General features: G+C 35.6%; 1 protein-coding gene and 2 pseudogenes across 1 annotated transcript; 1 reads left to right on the top strand and 2 right to left on the bottom strand.

The window, feature by feature from the left end:
- Window positions 1-5,493: 5,493 nt before the first annotated feature.
- On the top strand, window positions 5,494-6,444 carry LOC112829747 (olfactory receptor 4P4-like). The gene has a single exon (XM_073904901.1). The coding sequence runs from the start codon at window positions 5,509-5,511 to the stop codon at window positions 6,442-6,444; it is 936 nt and encodes a 311-aa protein (XP_073761002.1). The 5' UTR covers window positions 5,494-5,508.
- A 7,330-nt stretch (window positions 6,445-13,774) lies between these two features.
- On the bottom strand, window positions 13,775-14,689 carry LOC112829630 (olfactory receptor 4C46-like; annotated as a pseudogene).
- Window positions 14,690-21,152: 6,463 nt separating this feature from the next.
- Window positions 21,153-21,735, bottom strand: part of LOC112829746 (olfactory receptor 4P4-like) — a 7,887-nt pseudogene continuing 7,304 nt past the window's right edge.

The raw sequence follows: 21,735 nt of genomic DNA, 5'->3' as shown, positions 1-21,735 counted from the left end.
CTAGTATATAAAGAAGGATGAATTAAACAGTTGAGGATGTGAATGCAACTTGTATCCTTCTCTAAGAGTTGTCCAAGTGTGTGTACAGGGAGAAGGTTAGAGATATGACCAGTTATCTCTCCTGCTGTAGATTGGTACAGGCTAGCTCTTGAGTGCAGCTTGGTCAACACTGGGCATAACACTGATGTAGACAAGCTCAAATCACTGGGTTATAATGTCCTTTATGATGAAGTGCTAGAATCCTTCATTTCCTCAGGATTATTAAACATTTAAAGCCCCAAGGAAGAAATAAACTAGAATAACACATTTTCTTGCATCAATTGCTTACTGGCTATTTGAGCTAGTTATTCAGCCTCTAGAACCTTCTCTGTTTTTATCTACATACTAACGCTAATAATAATATGTGTGTCAGAATATGCATTATTATGATAAATAATATGATGAACTTAATCCACTCAACAATCTCTCAGTAAATTTTTGTTATTCTTTGGCTAAGTAGATTGATCTGAAACAGATTAAATATTATAAAATTTGATTTCCTGACACTTCTTGCATGAAAAAACTTTACATGCGTGGACTGGCATATGGTAGAGAGAGACTGACTGGCTTTGGTGCCTGCAGATGTGACTGAGTCTAAACAACCTGTGAATAGTCAGTGAGCAGAGAATCACTCTGAGAATCAGAAGGAAAACACATTAAAGGCTTTGCTGTACTTTGCTTCTTTCCTCTGATTTTTCCATTTTGCTTTTCCTCCCTGACAACTTGAGGACATGTTTATTCTGATCTTTCCTTTGTCACCCAGTTTCTAAGAGCTCATCAATCAGTGGTAATGTCATACTGATTAAATATCACAAGTCATTGATTTTACTTATCTACCTACCCTAAAGACCAAATATCTTGATAACTCCCCCCACCAAAAAAAAAAGAAAAAAAAAGGACTCTAAGTGGCCCTCTTTGATTCTTCTTGTCCTACTTCATCTCAGATTTTCCTGAAAGCTAACCTAATACTATTAGAAGCTAAAATTTCTCTCCTATTCTTCAGAAACCTGGAAGAGCACAGGGCAGTCACACTATAGCCTTTTAGGGCCTTCAGGGAAAAAGGGCTGTTTTTTTTTCCAGTTAGGCAAATGTGGAAAGTTTATACCCAAAATCACCAAGCACATTACTGTGGATGGTGGATTTGCAATACTTGGGCCAAGACCCATCTAGAAATGCCTTTGGGAATATAATTACATAAAGATTTCAAAGACCTATTAATTCTCGCATTGCTAATTAAGTTTGTATTCTGTTCCTCTCAACCAGTCTTAAGGCATAGGCATAAAATAAATGGATGTTTCCTAGGACCTAAATACTTGTGCTAGCTTCTGCAGGTATATGAAAACCAATTTTGCTTATTTTTCTTCTGAGCTAATATTAAGAAGATAAATCAGCTTTCAAAATGTCCAGGCTGCTTTTCCGAGGGATGATGATCCACTTCTTGCATCACTGAGTCTTAGTGAATATTGGAAGTCCACCAACCTTATAAACTATAGAAAGTTTAAGACGTGTTGAAATTTTCAAAATATGTGCGGATAATTCATCTGGATGTGTTTGAATTCCGGGTTTGTAACTCTCTGAGTTTGATTCCAGGTTTTGTTACTAGAGACAAACTGGCAGAGTGAGACTCTGAGGAGGGAATTCTTCCTGATGCAGCCCCAAAACTAACCAGACAGGCACTCAGATCCTATGGTTAGTGAATTACCCTTGTCACCTTGGTTTGGGAAGGGTCTTACCACACACGTGCTAGGCTAATTGTGAGTTCTTTATATTCATTCTGTATAATATCATTCTAAAGGATATAACTTCTCTTGCAGCATATGACATTTTCATTATTATATAAATGTTCTAGCATACTTTAGACTTAACATATTAGTTACAAGCAAAATTCCCATTTTGGAGGAGGAAAATAATAGAGTTAAATAAAGCGTATATATGTTGGCAGTGAATTTCATTGTGACCACAAATCATGCTCACAGGCATTACTTCATATTCCTATTGTGAAACAGACCAGTTTATGCTTGAATATGTACAATAACAAAGACTTCCCATATTTCAAAACATCTGCCACCCTAAAATAGACTAGATTCATCTGAACCAGCTACGGTAAGTTTATAACATGTTACATTTTATTACACTAAGAGTTTTTATATTCTGTTACGGTAAGAGTTTGTTACACTAAAACTTTGAAATTGTGGTAGAAACTTCTATTTACATATAAGAGCTTCTATTACTTTATGAACAACATAATCCAAAAGGTACACATAATTTGTATCCAATAATACCAAAAAATAAATGAATTATTTGTGTACTTTTTGTAGAGAAAAAAATTAGACTAGTGATCACTGTTAAAAACCGGCTAAGATAACCAACTGATTAGGACATTAACAGACTTTCAGTAACAGATTGTTTAAATTGGAGTTTCCCGTGATCACATTTACTAAATCCATGTTATGAATGTTCTTTTTTCTTTTATTTTTTATTGATTGTGTGTGTGCACCCATGACAGTCTGTGGTCCTAAACTAATCACTCAGAGAGGAAAGACTGTAAAAGAAAAATGACAGTTCTGAACCACACATGTCACTGGCTGTTTCATATTACCTCATGTATTCCTCACTGAAATTCTGAATTTTGTAATGATATCTCAGTTGTGAAATGAGGAAGAGGAGGCCTGAAGAGATGAAGCCATTTGCTCAAGGATCACACTGGTCAGTTGATTTGAGATGCCTCAGAGTTTCTACCCCTTTCTCTGTTGCTACTGTTTCAACTGCTTGTTCAGTGTTTGCCTGAAGTTCTTTATTTACCAATTGTGACTTCAATTTTTCCATGGGAGGGGTCCTCGGTATCATTTTATTGTTTTATGACAGCAATTCTCCTCAACTGACTTTCCCTCTTCCCTTTTACCTCTGCTAACAGCACTGATCATAGAGCAAGTTCCCTCAGGATACAGGCTGGGGTTTTGAGCTATTGGAGATGAAATTCCAATGATGATCTAGAAAACAAGCAGGAATCCTGACGAGGAATTTGCATTTTTGTAAAACTGAAGGCAAATTATTTCAAATGTTTTAGAATCAGCAAATCCTAGAATACATGTGTGTATTAAATGTTCTGTACCTCTTTACTTACATACATTCTCAAAAAGACAGACGGGGTGTTGGTTAACCCATTGTCTTGCATATTCTTTTCTGCTCAGAAGAGGAATCAAAAGAGTTTTTCCATACTGTCCTTCATGACATCCCTCTCAGTTCTCTCCCAGGAAAGATAGCCCCAGGTTGTGGAAGAAACAGGATTTCTGTCTTTTCACATTTATAGTGTGTTACTTTTCAATCCTGAGAAATTACCTAGATCTCTTGATATGTCTCTTCTGTTTAGAATCAGAGATTTGCATTGGTCAAATGATTTCCACATTTATAATGTTCACATTCTACTTAGATAAAAGTTGCTTGTAAATCAATTTGTTTTGGTTATTAGATATATCTCAAAATTAACATTGTTTCTACCTCATAAACAAAGAGTAGTATCAGTTTAAATAAGTAGAAGATAGGTCAATGATCCTCACACTCCTAAAGCTTTTCAGTACTCCTTAGTTACAGTTAACTGCTGAACACTCTGTGAGATAATTATATTATTTTGTTACATAAAGGAGGATAGGGAGCCTTATTAATAAAGTAGAAAGCAAAGTAGCAACAAATTAAAAATCTCTACTTTTATGAGGTTAGAAATTTGAATGTATTTTAAAGTAGAATTGATGTCTCATGGTACAGACCATTCTAAAAATGCCCTAGCTGTCTATTATTTGCCATCTACAATCTTTTGAAAACTATCAGTAACACAGATTTTAAATTTATGAGTCTCTACAGATGATAGTTACTAAACAATATTGCAAAAAAAGCATTTTGCATTTTTTTAGTGGACATCTGGGGACCAAGATATGTCTGTCCCTTGAGATTCAGACTAAGGTAAAAGATGTGCATGGGGCTCCTGGGTGGCTCAGTTGTTAAGCGCCTGCCTTCAGCTCAGGTCCCTGGGATGGAGCCCCGCATCCAGCTCCCTGCTCCGCGGGAAGCCTGCTTCTCCCTCTCCCACTCCCCCTGCTTGTGTTCCCTCTCTCACTGTGTCTTTTTCTGTCAAATAAATAAATAAAATCTTAAAAAATATATATATATTAAAAAAAAGGTGGTTAGTTTTTGCAAACCCACTAAATCTGAAATTTCCTCATTAGTGTGTAAAATAGCTTTTAGAAGTGGTTTCTCTTTATCCTACACTCATTTTGCACTGATTAAATGATATCTTAATATATACATCAGAGGGATGCCTGGGTGGTTCAGTTGGTTAAGCATCTGCCTTCAGCTCAGGTCATGATCCCAGGGTCTTGGGATCCAGTCCTGCATCAGGCTCCCTCCTCAGCGGGGAGCCTGCTTCTCCTTCCACCTTCCACTTTCTTTGCTTGTGCTCTCTCTCTGACAAATAAATAAATAAAATCTTTAAAAATATATATATTAGATACAAAAATGTGAATTCCTGAATATTTCATTTATTCATTTATGCACAAGTATCATTGAATGCTAACTCACCACAAAGTCTGTCTTCAAATTACTTTCAGTATTATCTCCTTTTAATTGCATTTGATCTTTAGATTGTATCTAAAATACGAAATTTTGAGTAAAAGCCATGACGTGCATAATTCTAAAATACTTGGCAATTCAACAATCTTATCTTTCCTTTATTAATTGCCATCACAAACTTTAATGACAGTATTTTTTTTTAATTTTATTTAACTCATGAAATATAAATACAACAAATGAATGCGTTTCCTGAATGTTTTTCAAAATTTCAGTCATTAATTGGTATTTTCTCTAGTGCTGTATTGTATTCAAAGATTCTTTGCTTTTTGATGTAAGAGCAATTCCATTGGTTTAACATGACTCATTGACAATGTTTGACCACATAAGAAAGTATAGTATGCTCTACACAAATTATAGTTCAGTAGTTCAAAATGATTTTTAAACAAAGATGCATTTCTTCAGATTCATTCCCAGAAAATTAAGGGAATTTTCTCACATAATTTTAAAAGAAGGAAGGTTGATTTCATAACTTACAAGAATTGGGAAATATGGAAAAAATCTTTCCTTGTTTTAGACTAAATAATATAATTAGCAGTCTTTTATCTAAATATACAAATAATAGTAATAAAATGTATTTTCAAGATAATATTTAAATATTTTAAATAATTACTAGTATTATTGAGTAAAATATGTATTTATAGAATTATTTCAGGGTAGATTTATAAAAGACAGAAAAAGAGAAAAGCTGCTTAATTCCATAAATCAAGAATTATTCTTAACTCTATGTCAACATGCATTTTAATAAATTTTGTATTATTTGTTCATATAGTTAATTTTCACTTAGAATTATGTCTTCTTTCTTTCAGAAACATATTCTTTATGGAAGTTTACAGCAAAACCAAGTATATGAAAAGCCAAAGAAACATCTCAGAATTCATACTTCTAGGACTTTCATATGACCAGAACATGCAAATATTTTGCTTTGTGCTCTTCTTATTCTGTTATGTTGCCCTGTTGGCAGGAAACCTTCTGATCCTTGTCTCCATTCGATGCAGCCCTCTGTTTCACCAACCCATGTACTACTTCCTCAGCCACTTATCCTTTATAGACATCTGCTACACCTCAACGGTTACACCCAAGTTAATTGCTGACCTGCTAGTGGAAAGAAAAACCATCTCCTATGGTAATTGCATGTTACAGGTCTTTACAATGCACTTCTTTGGAGGCACTGAGATCTTCATTCTTACCGCCATGGCCTTTGATCGCTATGCTGCCATCTGCAAACCTCTCCACTATGTGATTATCATGAACAGGACAAGGTGCCATCTCCTAGTCTTAGCTGCTTGGGCTGGTGGAGCCATCCATGCCTTTCCTCTATTTTCTACCGCAATTGATTTGCCTTTCTGTGGTCCTAATGAAATCGATCACTACTTTTGTGATATTTTTCCTTTGCTAAAGGTTGCCTGTACTGATGCCTACACCACTGGTGTCCTTGTGGTTGCCTTTTCAGGTATGGTTGCCTTAGTAACCTTTATTGTCTTATTTGTTTCTTATGGGATAATATTGTTCACTTTAAGAAATCTCTCCGCTGAGGGAAGACGCAAAGCCCTCTCCACCTGTTGGTCTCATATCACTGTGGTCATCTTATTTTTTGGGCCTGTAATCTTTATCTACCTTAGACCACCTACTACTTTTCCTGAGGACAAAATATTTGCTCTATTTTACACCATCATTGCTCCTATGTTCAATCCCCTAATCTATAGTCTGAGAAATTCAGAGATGAAAAAAGCCATGAGAAAGGTTTGGTGCCCATTATTATTTTCAAAGAAAGCACACAATTAATTTGAAGAAGTTTATGGGATAAGCAACTCTGAGAAAGAAAGGAGGGAGATACGAATGAAAAAGGCAGGGACTATCTCACAGGGTTTGTGAACCATTAGTCTCTCTAGCAGCATGAATGGAAGAAATAGGATTACAGGTTTAATGTAATCATTGAACAAGTAGTGATTCTTGCATACCAAAATTAATTGCAAACTAAGTTAATGTTGTGGGGAGTTAATGGTATTGGTAGGGGAACCATCATGAGAAACACCTGAGCCAAAGATAGTAAACAAATGTTATAACGATTAGTGAATTATTAAGGGAAATATTTGAATGACACTTTTATTAAAACATTGGGCTTAGAGGCCAGACTACACAGGACAGACATTCTTTGGTAGATCAGAAGTTGTAATCTAAAAAAGCAAACAGACAAGAAAAACTATAATTGAAAACTGAAAAAATCAATTTTAATTTCTGATAGAACATTCATATATGCAACCTCTAGTTCATACAGAAATCAGTTGTACAAACAAATAAGTATTTAAAATAGAATCTGTTATTTATTTTTAATTTTTAAAAGATTTTATTTATTTATTTGAGAGAAAGTGTGCCAGCTAGCATGAGCACAAGTCAGGGGTAGTGGCAGGGGCAGAGGGAGAGGGAGAGGCAGACTCCCCACTGAGGGACAAAATACAGGGCTCTATCTCAGGACCCATCACAATCTGAGCCAAAGGCAGTCTCTTAATTGAGTGAGGTACCTTGGTGCCCCAAGTAGAATCTGTTTTAAAGTGGTTCCTGGGGGTCAACTCTCCTGATGTCCCATTGAAATCAGTAATAATAAATAGTGAAGACAGAGTGAGAATCTACAATTCTGAATGCTGAAACACACTTCCTGGCATTCCACCTATTGGCCAGAGTATAGTATCATTTCCCATAAAGTTAAAGGACTATATATTAAAATATATGTATTGTGCACCTTACTTGCCTAAATTTGATAAGTAAATGGTTAGTCATTGGATCCACAACCAAAGAATTTTCCTAGTGCAATGACAAAGAGAGATAGAGAACTAGCAAAGGATAAATAAGATGTGATTTAGCCACAAATTAAATGAAAAAATTAATGCATTTTGGTTGCACATGGATGTTTATGGCAGATGTATTCATAATCACAAACCTCACAAACCTTGGAAGGCACCAAGATGCCCTACAGTAGCTGAATAAATAGATAAACTACTATACATCTGTAGAATGGAATATTATTCAGCACTAAAAAGAACCAAGCTAGTAAGGTAAGAAAATATATGCAAGAAACTTAAATGCATATTTCAGAGAGAAAAAAAATAAAACAATGTGAAGGGGCTACCTTTCGTAAGATTTCAACTGAGTCTTCCTCAACTTACAAGGGAGTTATGTCCCAGTAAACCCATCATAAGTTGAAAATATCTTAAATCAAAATGCATGGAATACTCCAAACCTACCAAACCTCATAGCTTAGCCTAGCCTACCTTAACTGTGCTCAGAACACTTAAACATTATTTAGCCTAGAGTTGGCCAAAGTCATCAAATACAAGGTTTATTTTGTAATAAAGCATTGAATATGTCATGTCACTTATTAAATACTGTACTGCACGTGAAAAATGGAATGGCTATATGGGTACAGAATGGTTGTAAGTGTATTGATCATTGACCCTCGTGATTGCTTGGCTGACTGGGTGCTGCACCTCGCTGCCCCTGTCCAGCATCACAAGAGAGGATTGTATTGCATTTCAGTAGCCCGGGAAAAGACCTGAATTCAAAATTCAAAGCACAGTTTCTATGGCATGTGCATCACTTTTGTGCCATTGTAAAGTTGGAAAAGTGCAAATCAAACCATCGTAAGTTGGGGGCGTTCTATATATAGGACATTCTGGAAAAGGCAAAACTATGGAAACAGCAAAAAGAGCAGTCAGTGGATGCCAAGTTTTAGGGAGGGGAGGGGGATGAGTAGGTGGAGCACAGAGGATTTTTGGGGTAGGGAAACTGTTCTGCATGCCCCTGAATTTTGGATAATGTTACCATACATGTCAAAACCCACAGAATGCATCACCAAGGGTGAACTCTGATGTAAACTGTATTTTGCAAGATCAGGATGTGATGGTGTAGATTCATTTGATTGTAACACATGTAGAACTCTGGAGGGAGAAGTTGTCCCAGTGAGGGGGACAGGGGTGTATGGGATCTCTGGTTTCTGCTCTATTTTGTAGAGAAAGTAAAACTGCTCTAAAAAACAAAGTTTGTTAATCACAAAATACATTGCAGCACAATACCTAAAGGCAGTCATTTTGTAACTAAATGAAGAGTCTTCTGAAAAAAAATTTTCTAGTGAAAACAGATAATACTTTAAAACCTTACAAATTTAATGAAAGGCCTTTTGCTCATGCTTCATAGCATGTAAAAGAAGATCTCTTAAGACACACAGCAATTATGACATAGAAGGGACTAGATAGTGGAATGTTACAAAAAGGAACATACTTTTACATTAGGTAAATGCAAGGCAGGAGCTCCAAGCATTCTGGAGGAACCGTGCAAAGAAAGTGTGAATAGCAGGAAAAAATGATGAGGGAGAAAAAATTAAGTAGAGTTTTTATAACAAAGAGAAATTGGACAAACCAGCTTCTCAGTAGCTACTAAAAAAGAAACAAAAACTTTAGCAAGACTTGATTTATCTTTTGAAGGAACATCACAAAACATTTGTCAGTCTAAAGATTGAAAGGGCATGTGCTTAAAATGACCAACTTCGTTACTAGAAGAAAGATCATCTTCATGTGTAGAATGGATAGATAAATAAAATGAGCAATATCATGTAATCAACAATCAGATTAAAAGTCACAAATTACCAGTACACCTGAAGTTCTCTTCATACTTCTTTAAAATCACCACCTTCGGAAAGTAATCACTATCTTCATCTATAAAACAAATTAAATTTACCTAGTGTTTGATTCTGTAGAAAAACAGTAATGCAGATTATTCTCTTCAGTGTCTATTTCTCATTATTATGTTTGTAAGTTTCATTCTTCATAGTTTATCTGTTTTCTGATTATTTTTATTGATTTGTAGTATCTCACTGAATGCATAATGACAGTCGATCCATTCTCTTGTTGCTAGACATTGAGACCATTTCCTATTTAACGATATTATGTGTGGAGCTGCTCTGAACATTTTGAAAAATGATGGTAAATATATATCATTTATTGATATGTGCTTTTTACAAAAGATGCACCTAACCCCTTAGTGCACAAAAAAATTGAAACTAAAAGCATGAAAAAGGTAGGGTAGTCAAAATGTCTGAAAAAGCAATACATATACATAAATTATATGTATATACATAAAAGTATATGTATATATTATATATAATTTTAGGTATATATAATATATATACATATTTTTATGTATATACATATAATTACATATATTATATATACCTATAATTATATATTATAGATATACACATAATTTATATATACACATATATTGTATATGCACATATAATTATATATATTACATACATATAATTATATATTATATATACACATATAGTTATATATATTATATATATAAATAGGCTTTAAGGCAAGAACTACTACCAATTCTTAAAATCATTAAATACTGATAGCATTTGCAACACTGTAACATTTACATGTCTGAATGTGTATGCATATAGAAGGATATAGCAATTTGTTCCAAAATAATAAGCAGCACTCTATAGGTATATAAAAAACACTACACTCATCAGCTGTTGAGTGAATATGAGTTATTTAAAATAATTCATCCTATTGTATGCCACAAATACATTCTGAAAAAGTGTCAAATTATATGAGCCAATCAGAGCAACTTAGCTAATGATAATTCAGTTAAATTAGGAAACAATAATTAAAGGGTAAATTTCAACCTCAAATATATGGTAATTTAAAAACTTTTTTAAATAGAAAGTAAGTGAAAATAAATCATAATAGAAATTAGAGAATAATTAAAAATAAAATTGATAAAATTACTATTTATCAAACAGTATACCAAGGCTTATAGGTAAATCCCTTGCTTGTGTTAAAACACAAAATACACTATAACATCAATAAATGATTTGTTACCACCTAATTGTAACTACACTTGATATTAGCCAAAGCACAGGGTGTTGAATGTCAGTGTTGGACACTAAATTCTACACCTGAAATTAACATTACACTGTATGTTAACTAACTGGAATGAAAAATTTGAAACAAACAAAAATAAATAAATAAACAGAAAAAAAACAAATTCCACACCTGAAGCTAATATTACAGTGTGTGCTAAGTAACTGGAATTTAGATAAAAACTTGAAAAAAACCCTAATTGTAACAATACTCAAAATATTACTTATAAATACTTTAGAACAAACAACATATGATGTTGTTTGCCATTTGGGAAGGCAGTTTGTTATATTATGTTTAATATGTTATTTGTTCTAAAGTATTTATAAGTAATATTTACTTAAGTTATTCCTTTGGAATCAGGAAGAAGAATTGACACTTAATATCACCAGTTCATATTAACATTATTCAGTAGTATACTGAAGGTGCTAACCAATTCAGTAAGACAAACAAACCAAAGAAGAGTAATAAGGATTGTATCAACAATGAGTAGAATACTATTTCTGAGGATCCTACAGAAAGTATGAGTCATAGGACAATATTTTGAACATCTCTATATTAAATTTACAAAGACTGAAAATGGCAACTGTTGGTGTGGTTGTAGAGAAACTGGAACTCTCATACATTGCTGGTGGAAATGTAACATAGCACCACCACTATTCTTACTATACAGTCCAGCAATCTGACTCCTTGGCGTTTACCCAAAGGAGTTGAAAACTTACATCCACAAAAAAAGCTGCACATGGATGTTTAACAGCAGCTTTATTCATAATTGTCCATACAATTTGAAGCAACCAACACATCCTTTAGTAGGTTAGGATAGATAAACTGCAACATCAGACAGTGGAGAATTATTCAGTGCTAAGTGAAATGAGCTACAGGCCATGAAAAGAGGTAGAGGAACATTTCAAAGTGTTCCCCATGGTACTTGGCATTCAGCTTTAACACAATGATGAGACTCTTGATCTCTTCCCTGTCACTAAATTTTCAGTTTAATGTCTTACTAATTAGACTTTCATGAGCTCAGTGTCCAGCTTATAACCCGACACACAATAGGGGCTGAATAATTAATTATTGAATGAATAACTGAGCCAATAGCTCAACTGTATTGATATGATCAGGTTTTCCTCACACTCTTTTCACCCCCTGGCCTTTGTTATGCATCCTCTCATAGGAATCTTCTTAGCCTAATACATGATTATTCATTCTGATGATTCCCTTTCATCTTTTGTGTCCCATTATTGATGTGTTTTCCTCTAGGAATTCTGCCTGATCCCCCTTGTCTTTGTTGTGTGTACCTCAAACATGCTTTCTCAGCACCCTGTGCTGCCACTAATTTCCCATTTATAACATGCTCTGTTAATATTCTGCTCCCCTCTGGGTAATCAGTGTATCTGAAGGTCTCTGAAGGCAAGACCCTGGCTCCTCTCTATTCACCTCTGAAGCCCCAGCAACCATCAGTGTGTCTGATATATATTTTTTGGGTCAAGAAATTTCTATTGATTAATGAATAAAGGATATATTATCAAATATAAATAAATGGAATGTATTTATCCTAAAGATGTTTTGTGTGTAATTGGGCCACACATTTTTTTTATTATGTTATGTTAATCACCATATATTACATCAGTTTTTGATGTAGCATTCCATGATTCGTTATTTGCGAATAACACCCAGTGCTCCACGCAGAATGTGCCCTCTTTAATACCCATCACCAGGCTAACCCATCCCCCACCCCCCTCCCCTCTAGAACCCTCAGTTTGTTTTTCAGAGTCCATCGTCTCTCATGGTTCATCTCCCCCTCCGATATCCCCCCCTTCATTCTTCCCCTCCTGCTATCTTCTTCTTCTTCTTCTTTTTTTTTCTTAACATATAATGTGTTATTTGTTTCAGAGGTACAGATCTGTGATTCAACAGTCTTGCACAATTCACAGCGCTCACCATAGCACATACCCTCCCCAATGCCTATCACCCAGCCGCCCTAACCCTCCCACCCCCCACCACTCCAGCAACCCTCAGTTTGTTTCCTGAGGTTAGGAATTCCTCATATCAGTGAGATCATATGATACATGTCTTTCTGTGATTGACTTATTTCGCTCAGCATAATACTCTCCAGTTCCATCCACATCGTTGCAAATGGCAAGATTTTATTCCTTTTGATGGCTGCATAATATTCCATTGTATATATTTATATATGCCACATCTTCTTTATCCATTCATCTGTTGATGGACATCTTGGCTCTTTCCACAGTTTGGCTATTACGGGCCACATGTTTTTCAAAACAGCTTCTCATAATGAAATGTTACCAAGAAGTAAACTAATTACCAGGGAAAAATGCCATGAACAGTTCACATTCATAAGATGATGATATCTTGCTGAGAGCAGGGAGAGTATCAAAATAAGCTATTTCCTCTTTCACTGAGAATCCCAGTTTCAATTTCTTTTTCATTACACAGTTTAAGCAGGAATTAAAATGAATTGTGCTTTCTCAAGGAGATCTAGCTAGAATAATCAGAGCCTGAATAGAGAAAAGTAAGAAAAAAGTCCTTTGTCTCCAGTACTATTTCTTTGCTCTACATTTTCTTAACAATATTCATCTTCCTTTATACCATCATCACTCATTCAATATTTATTGTGACCCAGACATTAAACTGCCTTGTAGAAACTACTTTTAACAAGTGGTCAAATACTCTATGAGTGTGACTTTATTTAATAAACAGAAATCCCTCTTAAATAAAAGATGTTCATTTATTTGAGTCATCATTCTTTCTGATGGGTTAGCAGCCTAAAGGCTGATATGAGCAATACAAAATAACTCTGAAGTCTACAAGGAAATTTGGAGACTTGGGATAATCTTTGTTCCCCCACAGAGGTTAAATGGCTCTTTGCTTTTATAATCCTATAGATGTTTTATACCATAATTTTATAAGCAACATGTTATCATCAACCCTGGTGTATATAAATGATGAGAATTCTTAATAAAAATATGTTAGAATTTATAGATAGATTGAAGCATATTCTGTGGTTAGGTTTTCTCTTTCTGAACCACATTTCTGCTCCACTCAGTGCAGAGTCTATCATTCACTGCATTTTACTATTTTAATTGCTGAGTAATCCTTGCTGAGATCATCCAAAATATCCTTTTGACTTTTGCTTCCATTGCATTAATGTTAAGCTTCAGGCATATTTATTTCTCACCTGAAATAACTTTTCTACTACACAATTTCCTAATGGCATTTTTCATCTGGTTATTTATCAAGAATAAGGGGTTTAACATGGGCGTTATCAGAGTGTAGAACACGGCAACTGCTTTATCGATAAAGTAGTCGCAGGTCTCATGTACACAAATATGCAGGGCACAAACAATAGGACAACCACTGTGATGTGGGAGACACAGGTGGACAGGGCTTTGTGCCTCGCCTCCGAGCTATCGTTCTTTAGGGAACGCAGAGTGACCACATAGGAGGTGATCAAGAAGAGGAAGAGTAAGACACAAATGAATCCACTGTTGGCAGCAACAAAGAGCCCTAGAGTGTGGGTATCAGTGCAGACAAGATTGAGCAAAGGGTTCAGATCACACATAAAGTGATCTATGACATTAGGGCTGCAGAAGGGTAAAGGGATGATGAAGAGGATCTGTATGGTGGCATGAAGAAAGCCTCCCACCCACACCACTCCCATTAACAAGCCACACACACCGATTCATGATGGTCGTGTAGTACAATGGCTTGCAGATGGCCACATAGTGGTCATAGGCCATCACAGTGAGCAGGATGACATCAGCACCTCCAAAGAAATGTTCCCCAAAGATTTGGGTTATACATGCATTGAATGTGGTGGTCTTCTTTTCACGGAGTGAATCTATGATCAGTTTAGGGTTATTGACAGAAGAATAGCAGGCATCAGTGAAGGAGAGACAGGCCAGGAAAGAGTACATGGGGGACCCCAGTAATGGGCTGGCAGTGATAGTGACCACGGTGAGCATATTTCCTACCACAGACGATATAGATAACCAGAAACACAACAAATATGATTTTCTGCATCTTTGGATTCTCTCTGAGCCCCAGTAGAACAAATTTGTCATGTTGTTCCTATTCTCCATTATTTCATTTTATGATTAATTGCATAGCTGAAAAAAATCCTTTTGATTAATGTGACCCTGAGTTTATTAAGCTTCTTCATCTAGTAAATAATAAATACCTAGATTCTACTGAGTAGTGGATTCTCATGAAGTTTTTTAGATAGAAAATAAGTTCTTGAAGATTACTTAAATTATATCCTGTGTAAAGTTTCTGTTGAGTATCAACATGAGAAACTTTGTGAACACACAGACAGAGATCATCTGAGGTGACTAAGCCTAACGTGAAGTAGAGGATCATACACATAGTGGCAGCTAAGTATGAGAAGGGAGGTAATTTATGATGTAAGCACTATAAATGCAGCGTTAAGAAATTTTGTCTCTATCCATAGGTTTTGGGGAACCATGGGCAGAAATTGAGAATTGTTGTAAAAGTGAGGAGGAATTTGAGGAATGGGGAAGAGATATAATTTTAATAAAGATCTACATGTGTCTTGGATGAAGTGGGTGAGGTGTAGTAAGGCAGTGGAAGCCAGAGAGAAAACGGAATTAGGAGGTTCTTTATAATTCTTGACACAGGAGTAACAGGGCAATGGTGGTGGGTATATAAAGAAAGTACACAGAAGCTACCATAAAATTAATTCATAATACTTATTGTGTAAGTACAATAACATTATAATTGCTAAATACAATAAAGTCATACATATATATATGCTTTAATAACTGATTGCTATATTCATGGCATAGTGCTCTGTACATAGGATCCCATTGCATACTGATAACATCCTGTGTGGTTGGTATTTTCCCATCCATTTTGAGCTGAGGAAACTGTCAGATAATTAGGTTGATGGTAATAACAACAATAACAATATTTACTAAAATTGAATATTTAGTGGCTCTGAGTGTTTTAGCAGACATTTTCTGATTTAATCCCCACCACCAACCTATAAGATAATTCCTGCTATTGTTTTTATACTTATTTTCTACATTATGTAGTAGAAAACATAGTGAAGTTAAAGATCCTGCCAAGATTAAGATGTTAATTAAGGGCAGAGCCAAGACTAGTTCAGACTACACTTGTTCATATTTTTCCTCCAAATTCTTACCCATGCCCTATATTGCTATACAAAACAACATTGAATTAGTAATCTCTTTTTTATATGACCACAATACTTATAATTGCTTTATTACTACTTTGGAGGCAAGTATATATAACACTATTATATTAGCGTGCACACACACACACACACACATGCACAGACACTTAGAACTTTTACATAGGCAACCATTTCACTGCGAGTACAGACAAATTTAGTTCTCCTATTTTGTAATGTGAGTTTAGAATGATTGCAGGATATAACATCAATATATAAAATTCAGTTGCATGGTTTGTACTAGTAACTAGGAAATAGAAATTGGATTTTAAAAATCTCATTTATAATGTCTTAAAATTATAAAATAATTAAGAATAAATATAGCAAGTTATAAGGAAAACATGTACTCTGAAAGTAAAATATTTGTTAAGAGAATATAAATACCTTAATAAATAGAAAAAAGACTATGTTCATGGACAGATGACTCAACATTATTAAGAGCTGAATTCCCCACAAAGGAATCTCCAGATTCAAGCATTCTCGAACAAAATTACAGACACATATTTAAAATTCTTCCAAACTGATTTAAAACTCATATGGAAATACGAGGAGCCTAAATTAGTTCCCACAACTTTAAAAAAAGGACAAAGTTGGAGAACTTATGCTATCTGATTTCCAGTGATGTTGCAAATTGATGTTCAAAATGATGTGGTATTTTCATAAAGAGATCCCAGAGATCAACAAAGCAAACTAGAGAGTCCAGTAGTAGACCCACACATATATGGTCAACTAATTTCAGCCAAAGTTTGCAGTCAGTTCAGTGATGAAAAAGTAGTCTTTGCAACAAATGATAGTGAAAATATTGGGCATCTATAGCTACCACAAAAAAAAAAGGCAAAAAACCTTCTATCTATGCATCATACCTGTACAGATTTATTTAAAATGGATCTTAGAGCTATATGTGAAATGTAGAAGTTAAAAAAAATTTGGTATAAAATATATGAGAAGATCTTCATGACCTTGGATTACAAGAAAAATTTTCTAAACGTGTGTGAATGAAAAAGTGTCCAAATAGGGGCGCCTGGGTTGTGAAGTTGGTTCAGCATCTGACTCTTGGTTTTGGGTCAGGTGGTGATCTCGGGGTCCTGAGATCAAGCCCTCTGCAGGGCTCAGCACTCAGCATGGACTCTGAGAATTTCTCTCCCTACTGCCCTTAGCCATGTGATTGTTTTTTTCTCTCTCTCTCTATTTCTCTCTCCCTCCCTATAAATAAATCAATCAATCTAAACAAAATTTTCCACAAATAAGTGATGATTTGCACTTCATCAAAATTAAAACTCTGCAGTAGAGCTAGTATATAAACAGGGATGAATTAAACAGTTGAAGATGTGAATGCAACTTGTATCCTTCTCTAAGAGTTGTCCAAGTGTGTACAGGGAGAAGGTTAGAGATATGACCAGTTATCTCTCCTGCTGTAGATTGGTACAGGCTAGCTCTTGAGTGCAGCTTGGTCAACACTGGGCATAATACTAATGTAGACAAGCTCTAAATCACTGGGTTATAATGTCCTTTAAGATGAAGTGCTAGGATCCTTCATTTCCTCAGAGTTATTAAACATTTAAAGACCTGAGGAAGAAATAAACTAGAATAACACATTTTCTTGCATCAATTGCTTACTGGCTATTTGAGCTAGTTATTCAACCTCTAGAACCTTCTGTGTTTTTATCTACATACTAACGCTAATAATAATATGTGTATCAGAATATGCATTATTATGATAAACAATATGATGAACTTAATCCACTCTACAATCTCTCAGTAAATTTTTGTTATTCTTTGGCTAAGTAGATTGATCTGAAACAGATTAAATATTATAAAATTTGATTTTCTGACACTTCTTGCATGAGGAAATTTACATGCTTGAATTGGCGTATGTAGAGAGAGACTGGCTTTGGTGCCTGCAGATGTGACTGAGTCTAAACAACCTGTGAATAGTCAGTGAGCAGAGAAAGAACCAGATGGGAAACACATTAAAGGCTTTGCTGTACCTTGCTTCTTTTCTCTCATTTTACCATATCTTTTTTTGCATTTCCTCCCTGCCAACATACATGATATTGCTTATTTTATTTATCTATCCATTATACACATGAAGATGATCTTTCTTCTAGTAACGAAGTTGGTCATTTTAAGCACATGCCCTTTCAATCGTTAGACTGACAAATGTTTTGTGATGCTCTTTCAAAACATAAAATCAAATCTAGCAGTATTTTTGTTCATTTACTAGTAGCTGCTATGAAGGTAGTTTGTCCAATTTCTCTTTGTTATAAAAACTCTACTTAATTTTTTCTCCCTCATCATTTTTTCCTGCTATTCATTCTTTGCACAGTCCCTGCAGAATGCTTATAGCTCCTGCATCTCATTTACTTAATATAAAAGTATATTCCTTTTTGTAACATTCCACTATCCAGTCCCTTCTCTGTCATTATTGCTGTGTGTCTTAAGAGATCTTCTTTTACATGCTATGAAGCATGAGCAAAGGCCTTTCATTAAAGTTGTAAGGTTTTAAAGTATTATCTGTTTTCACTAGAAAATTTTTTTTTCAGAAGACTTCATTTAGTTACAAGATGACTTCCTTTAGGTATTGTGCTGCAATGTATTTTGTGATTAACAAACTTTGTTTTTTAGAGCAGTTTTACTTTCTCCACAAAATAGAGCAGAAACCACAGAGATCCCATACATCCCTGTCCCCCTCACTGGGACAACCTCTCCCTCCAGAGTTCTACATGTGCTACAGTCAAATGAACCTACATCATCACATAACACTGTCCAAAATTCAGGGACATACAGAACAGTTTCAATACCTAAAAATCCTCTGTGCTCCACCTACTCATCCCTCTCCCCTCCCTAAAACTTGACATCCACTGACTGCTCTTTTTGCTGTTTCCATAGTCTTGCCTTTTCCAGAATGTCCTATATATAGAATGTCCCCAACTTACAATGGTTTGACATGTACTTTTCCAACTTTACAATGGTACAAAAGTGATATGCATGCAGTGGAAACTGTACTTTGAATTTTGAATTTGGATCTTTTCCCGGGCTACTGATATGCAGTACAATCCTCTCATGTGATGCTGGGCAGGGGAAGTGAGGTGTAGCTCCCAGTCAGCCAAGCAGTCATGAGGGTCAACAATCAATACAGTTACAACCATTCTACACCCATATAGCCATTCTGTTTTTCATGCACAGTACAGTATTTAATAAGTTACATGAGATATGCAATGCTGTCTTACAAAATAGGCCTTGTATTCATTGACTTTGCCCAACTCTAGGCTAAAAATTTGTTCTGAGCACAGTTAAGGTAGGCTAGACTAAGCTATGAGGTTTGGTAGGTTTGGAGCATTCCATGCATTTTGACTTAAGATATTTTCAACTTCTGACGGGTTTATTGGGATATAATTCCCTTGTAAGTTGAGGAAGACCTGTAGTTGAAATCATACAACAGGGAGCCCCTTCACATTGTGTTTTCTCTCTGAAATATGCATTTAAGTTTCTGCATGTATTTTCTTACCTTACTAGCTCAGTTCTTTTTAGTGCTGAATAATATTCCATTCTCTAGATGTACAGTAGTTTATTTATTCACCTACTGTAGGGCATCTTGGTGGCTTCCAAGGATTGCTGATTATGAACACATCTGCTGTAGACATTCATGTGTAACCAAAATGCATTAATTTTTTCATTTACTTTGTGGTTAAATCACATCTTATTTATCCTTTGCTAGCTCCCTCTCTCTCTCTCTCTCTCTCTCTGTCATTGCAGTAGGAAAAGTCTGGTTGTGGATCCAAGGACTAATCATTTGGTTATCAAATTTAGGAAGGTAGGGGTGAGCAACAAATAAATTTTAAATATAGTTCTTTAACTTTAGGAGAAATTGTGGGAAACAACGCCACAACAACCACTGGTGCACGTTCATTCAGACTCCGAGATCTCTGAGAAAACTCAAAAGATTGCAGGGTTAAAAATAACCGGAAAGGATCAGAGTGAAATGCCCTTGGGATGTGTGTGGTCTGTTCTAAAGTACACAGCAGAAGATGTTTTGTAGATAGGAAGCCAGCTGTAAACAGCACACTGTGCATTCCCTTCTTTGTTCTCTTATCCTGTGTTAAGGTCCGAGTACAATGGTGTTTACAATTAATTGATCACAGCCAGTTACAGATTTCTTTACTCCATCTCCACTCCCACTGCTTCACTTAACTAACCCTGTGTACGTGGAAGAATGTGCCTTACTAAGCCCCTGCTGTAAATCATTATAGACCTATGTCATTGTAGAAGGTATATTAGACTATGGAAAATAAATCTCGGGCTGTTCGCTCAGGGTCCCCTGCGCCTCGCTTTACTGTCATTTCTTTTTCTCAGTTCCTTCGCTGCCCCAGGTCCCCGACTCTCTGAGGTTGACAGGAAATGATACCAAACTCTTGCCAATAGGTGGAATGCCAGGAAGTGTGTTTCAGCATTCTGAATTATAGATTCTCACTCTGTCTTCACTATTTATTATTGATTTCAATGGCATATCAGGAAAGTTGACCCCCCTCCCCACCAGGAACCACTTTAAAACAGATTCTACTTGGGGCATCAGGGTGGCTCAGTCAGTTAAGCAACTGCCTTCAGCTCTGGTTGTGATGCCAGGGTCCTGGGATCAAGCCCTGCATCAGGATCCCTGCTCCGTAGGGAGTTTGCCTCTTCCTCTCCCTCTGCCCCCGCCACCAGCTCTGGCTTGTGCTCATGCTCCCTGGTACACTCTCTCTCTCTCAGATGAATAAAGAATATCTTTAAAAAAAATAAAAATATAAAAAACAAAATCTACAGTAAATATTTATTTGCACAACTGATTTCTGTATGAACTAGAGGATATATATATATAAATGTTTCTGAGAAATTTAAATTAAATCTTTTAGTTTTAGATTGTAGCTTTTTTTTTTTTTCCGATTACAACTTCTGAACTACCAAAGGATGTCTGTCATTGAGTGGTCTGGCCTCTATTTACAATGTTTTAATAGAAGTGTCATTAAAATATTTTCCTTTAAAATTCACAAACTAATTAATATACCATTGCTTTTTTAATTTAATTTTTTGTTCTGGCTCAATTGTTTTTCATGAAGTTTCCCCCACAAATAACATCTTAGTAACCCACAACATTAACTTAATTACCAGTTAATTTTGGTATGCCATAATAAGGACTTGCTCAATGATCACTTTAAACTTGTAGTGCTATTGCTTCCATTTATGTGGCTAGGGAATCTAATTGTTCACAAACCCCATGAAATAATCCCTGCTATTTTCATTCACATTTCCCTCTTTTCCTTCTCAGAGTTGCTTAGCCAATAAACTTCATCAAATTAACTGTGTGCTTCCTTTGAAAATAATAATGGGCACCAAACCTTTCTCATGGCTTTTTTAATCTCTGAATTTCTCAGCGTATAGATTAGGGGATTGAACATAGGAGCAATGATGGTGTAAAATAGAGCAAATATTTTGTCCTCAGGAAAAGTAGTAGGTGGCCTAAGGTAGATAAAGATTACAGGCCCCAAAAATAAGATAACCACAATGATATGAGACCCACAGGTGGAGAGGGCTTTGCGTTTTCCCTCAGCTGAGAGATTTCTTAAAGTGAACAATATTATCCCATAAGAAACAAATAAGGCAATAAAGGTTACTAAGGCAACCATACCTGAAAAGGCAACCACAAGGATACCAGTGATGTAGGTATCAGTACAGGCGACCTTTAGCAAAGGAAAAATATTACAAAAGTAGTGATCGATTTCATTAGGACCACAGAAGGGCAAACCAACTGCAGTGGAAAATAGAGGGAAAGCATGGACGGCTGCACCAGCCCAAGCAGCTAAGACCAGGAGTTTTCACCTTTTCCTGTTTGTGATAATCACATAGTGGAGAGGTTTGCAGATGGCAGCATAGCGATCA

The sequence above is a fragment of the Callorhinus ursinus genome, unplaced genomic scaffold, assembly GCF_003265705.2.
Source record: "Callorhinus ursinus isolate GAN/ISIS: 27379988/994484 unplaced genomic scaffold, GSC_fseal_2.0 scaffold21, whole genome shotgun sequence".
Taxonomy (NCBI): Eukaryota; Metazoa; Chordata; class Mammalia; order Carnivora; family Otariidae; genus Callorhinus; species Callorhinus ursinus.
Note: the sequence above shows the minus strand (reverse complement) of the source record. Positions and strands in the feature narration are given on the sequence as shown.

Excerpts from the sequence above, each read along its gene's own strand:
- LOC112829747 (XM_073904901.1), top strand. The coding sequence starts at position 5,509 with ATGAAAAGCCAAAGAAACATCTCAGAATTCATACTTCTAGGACTTTCA.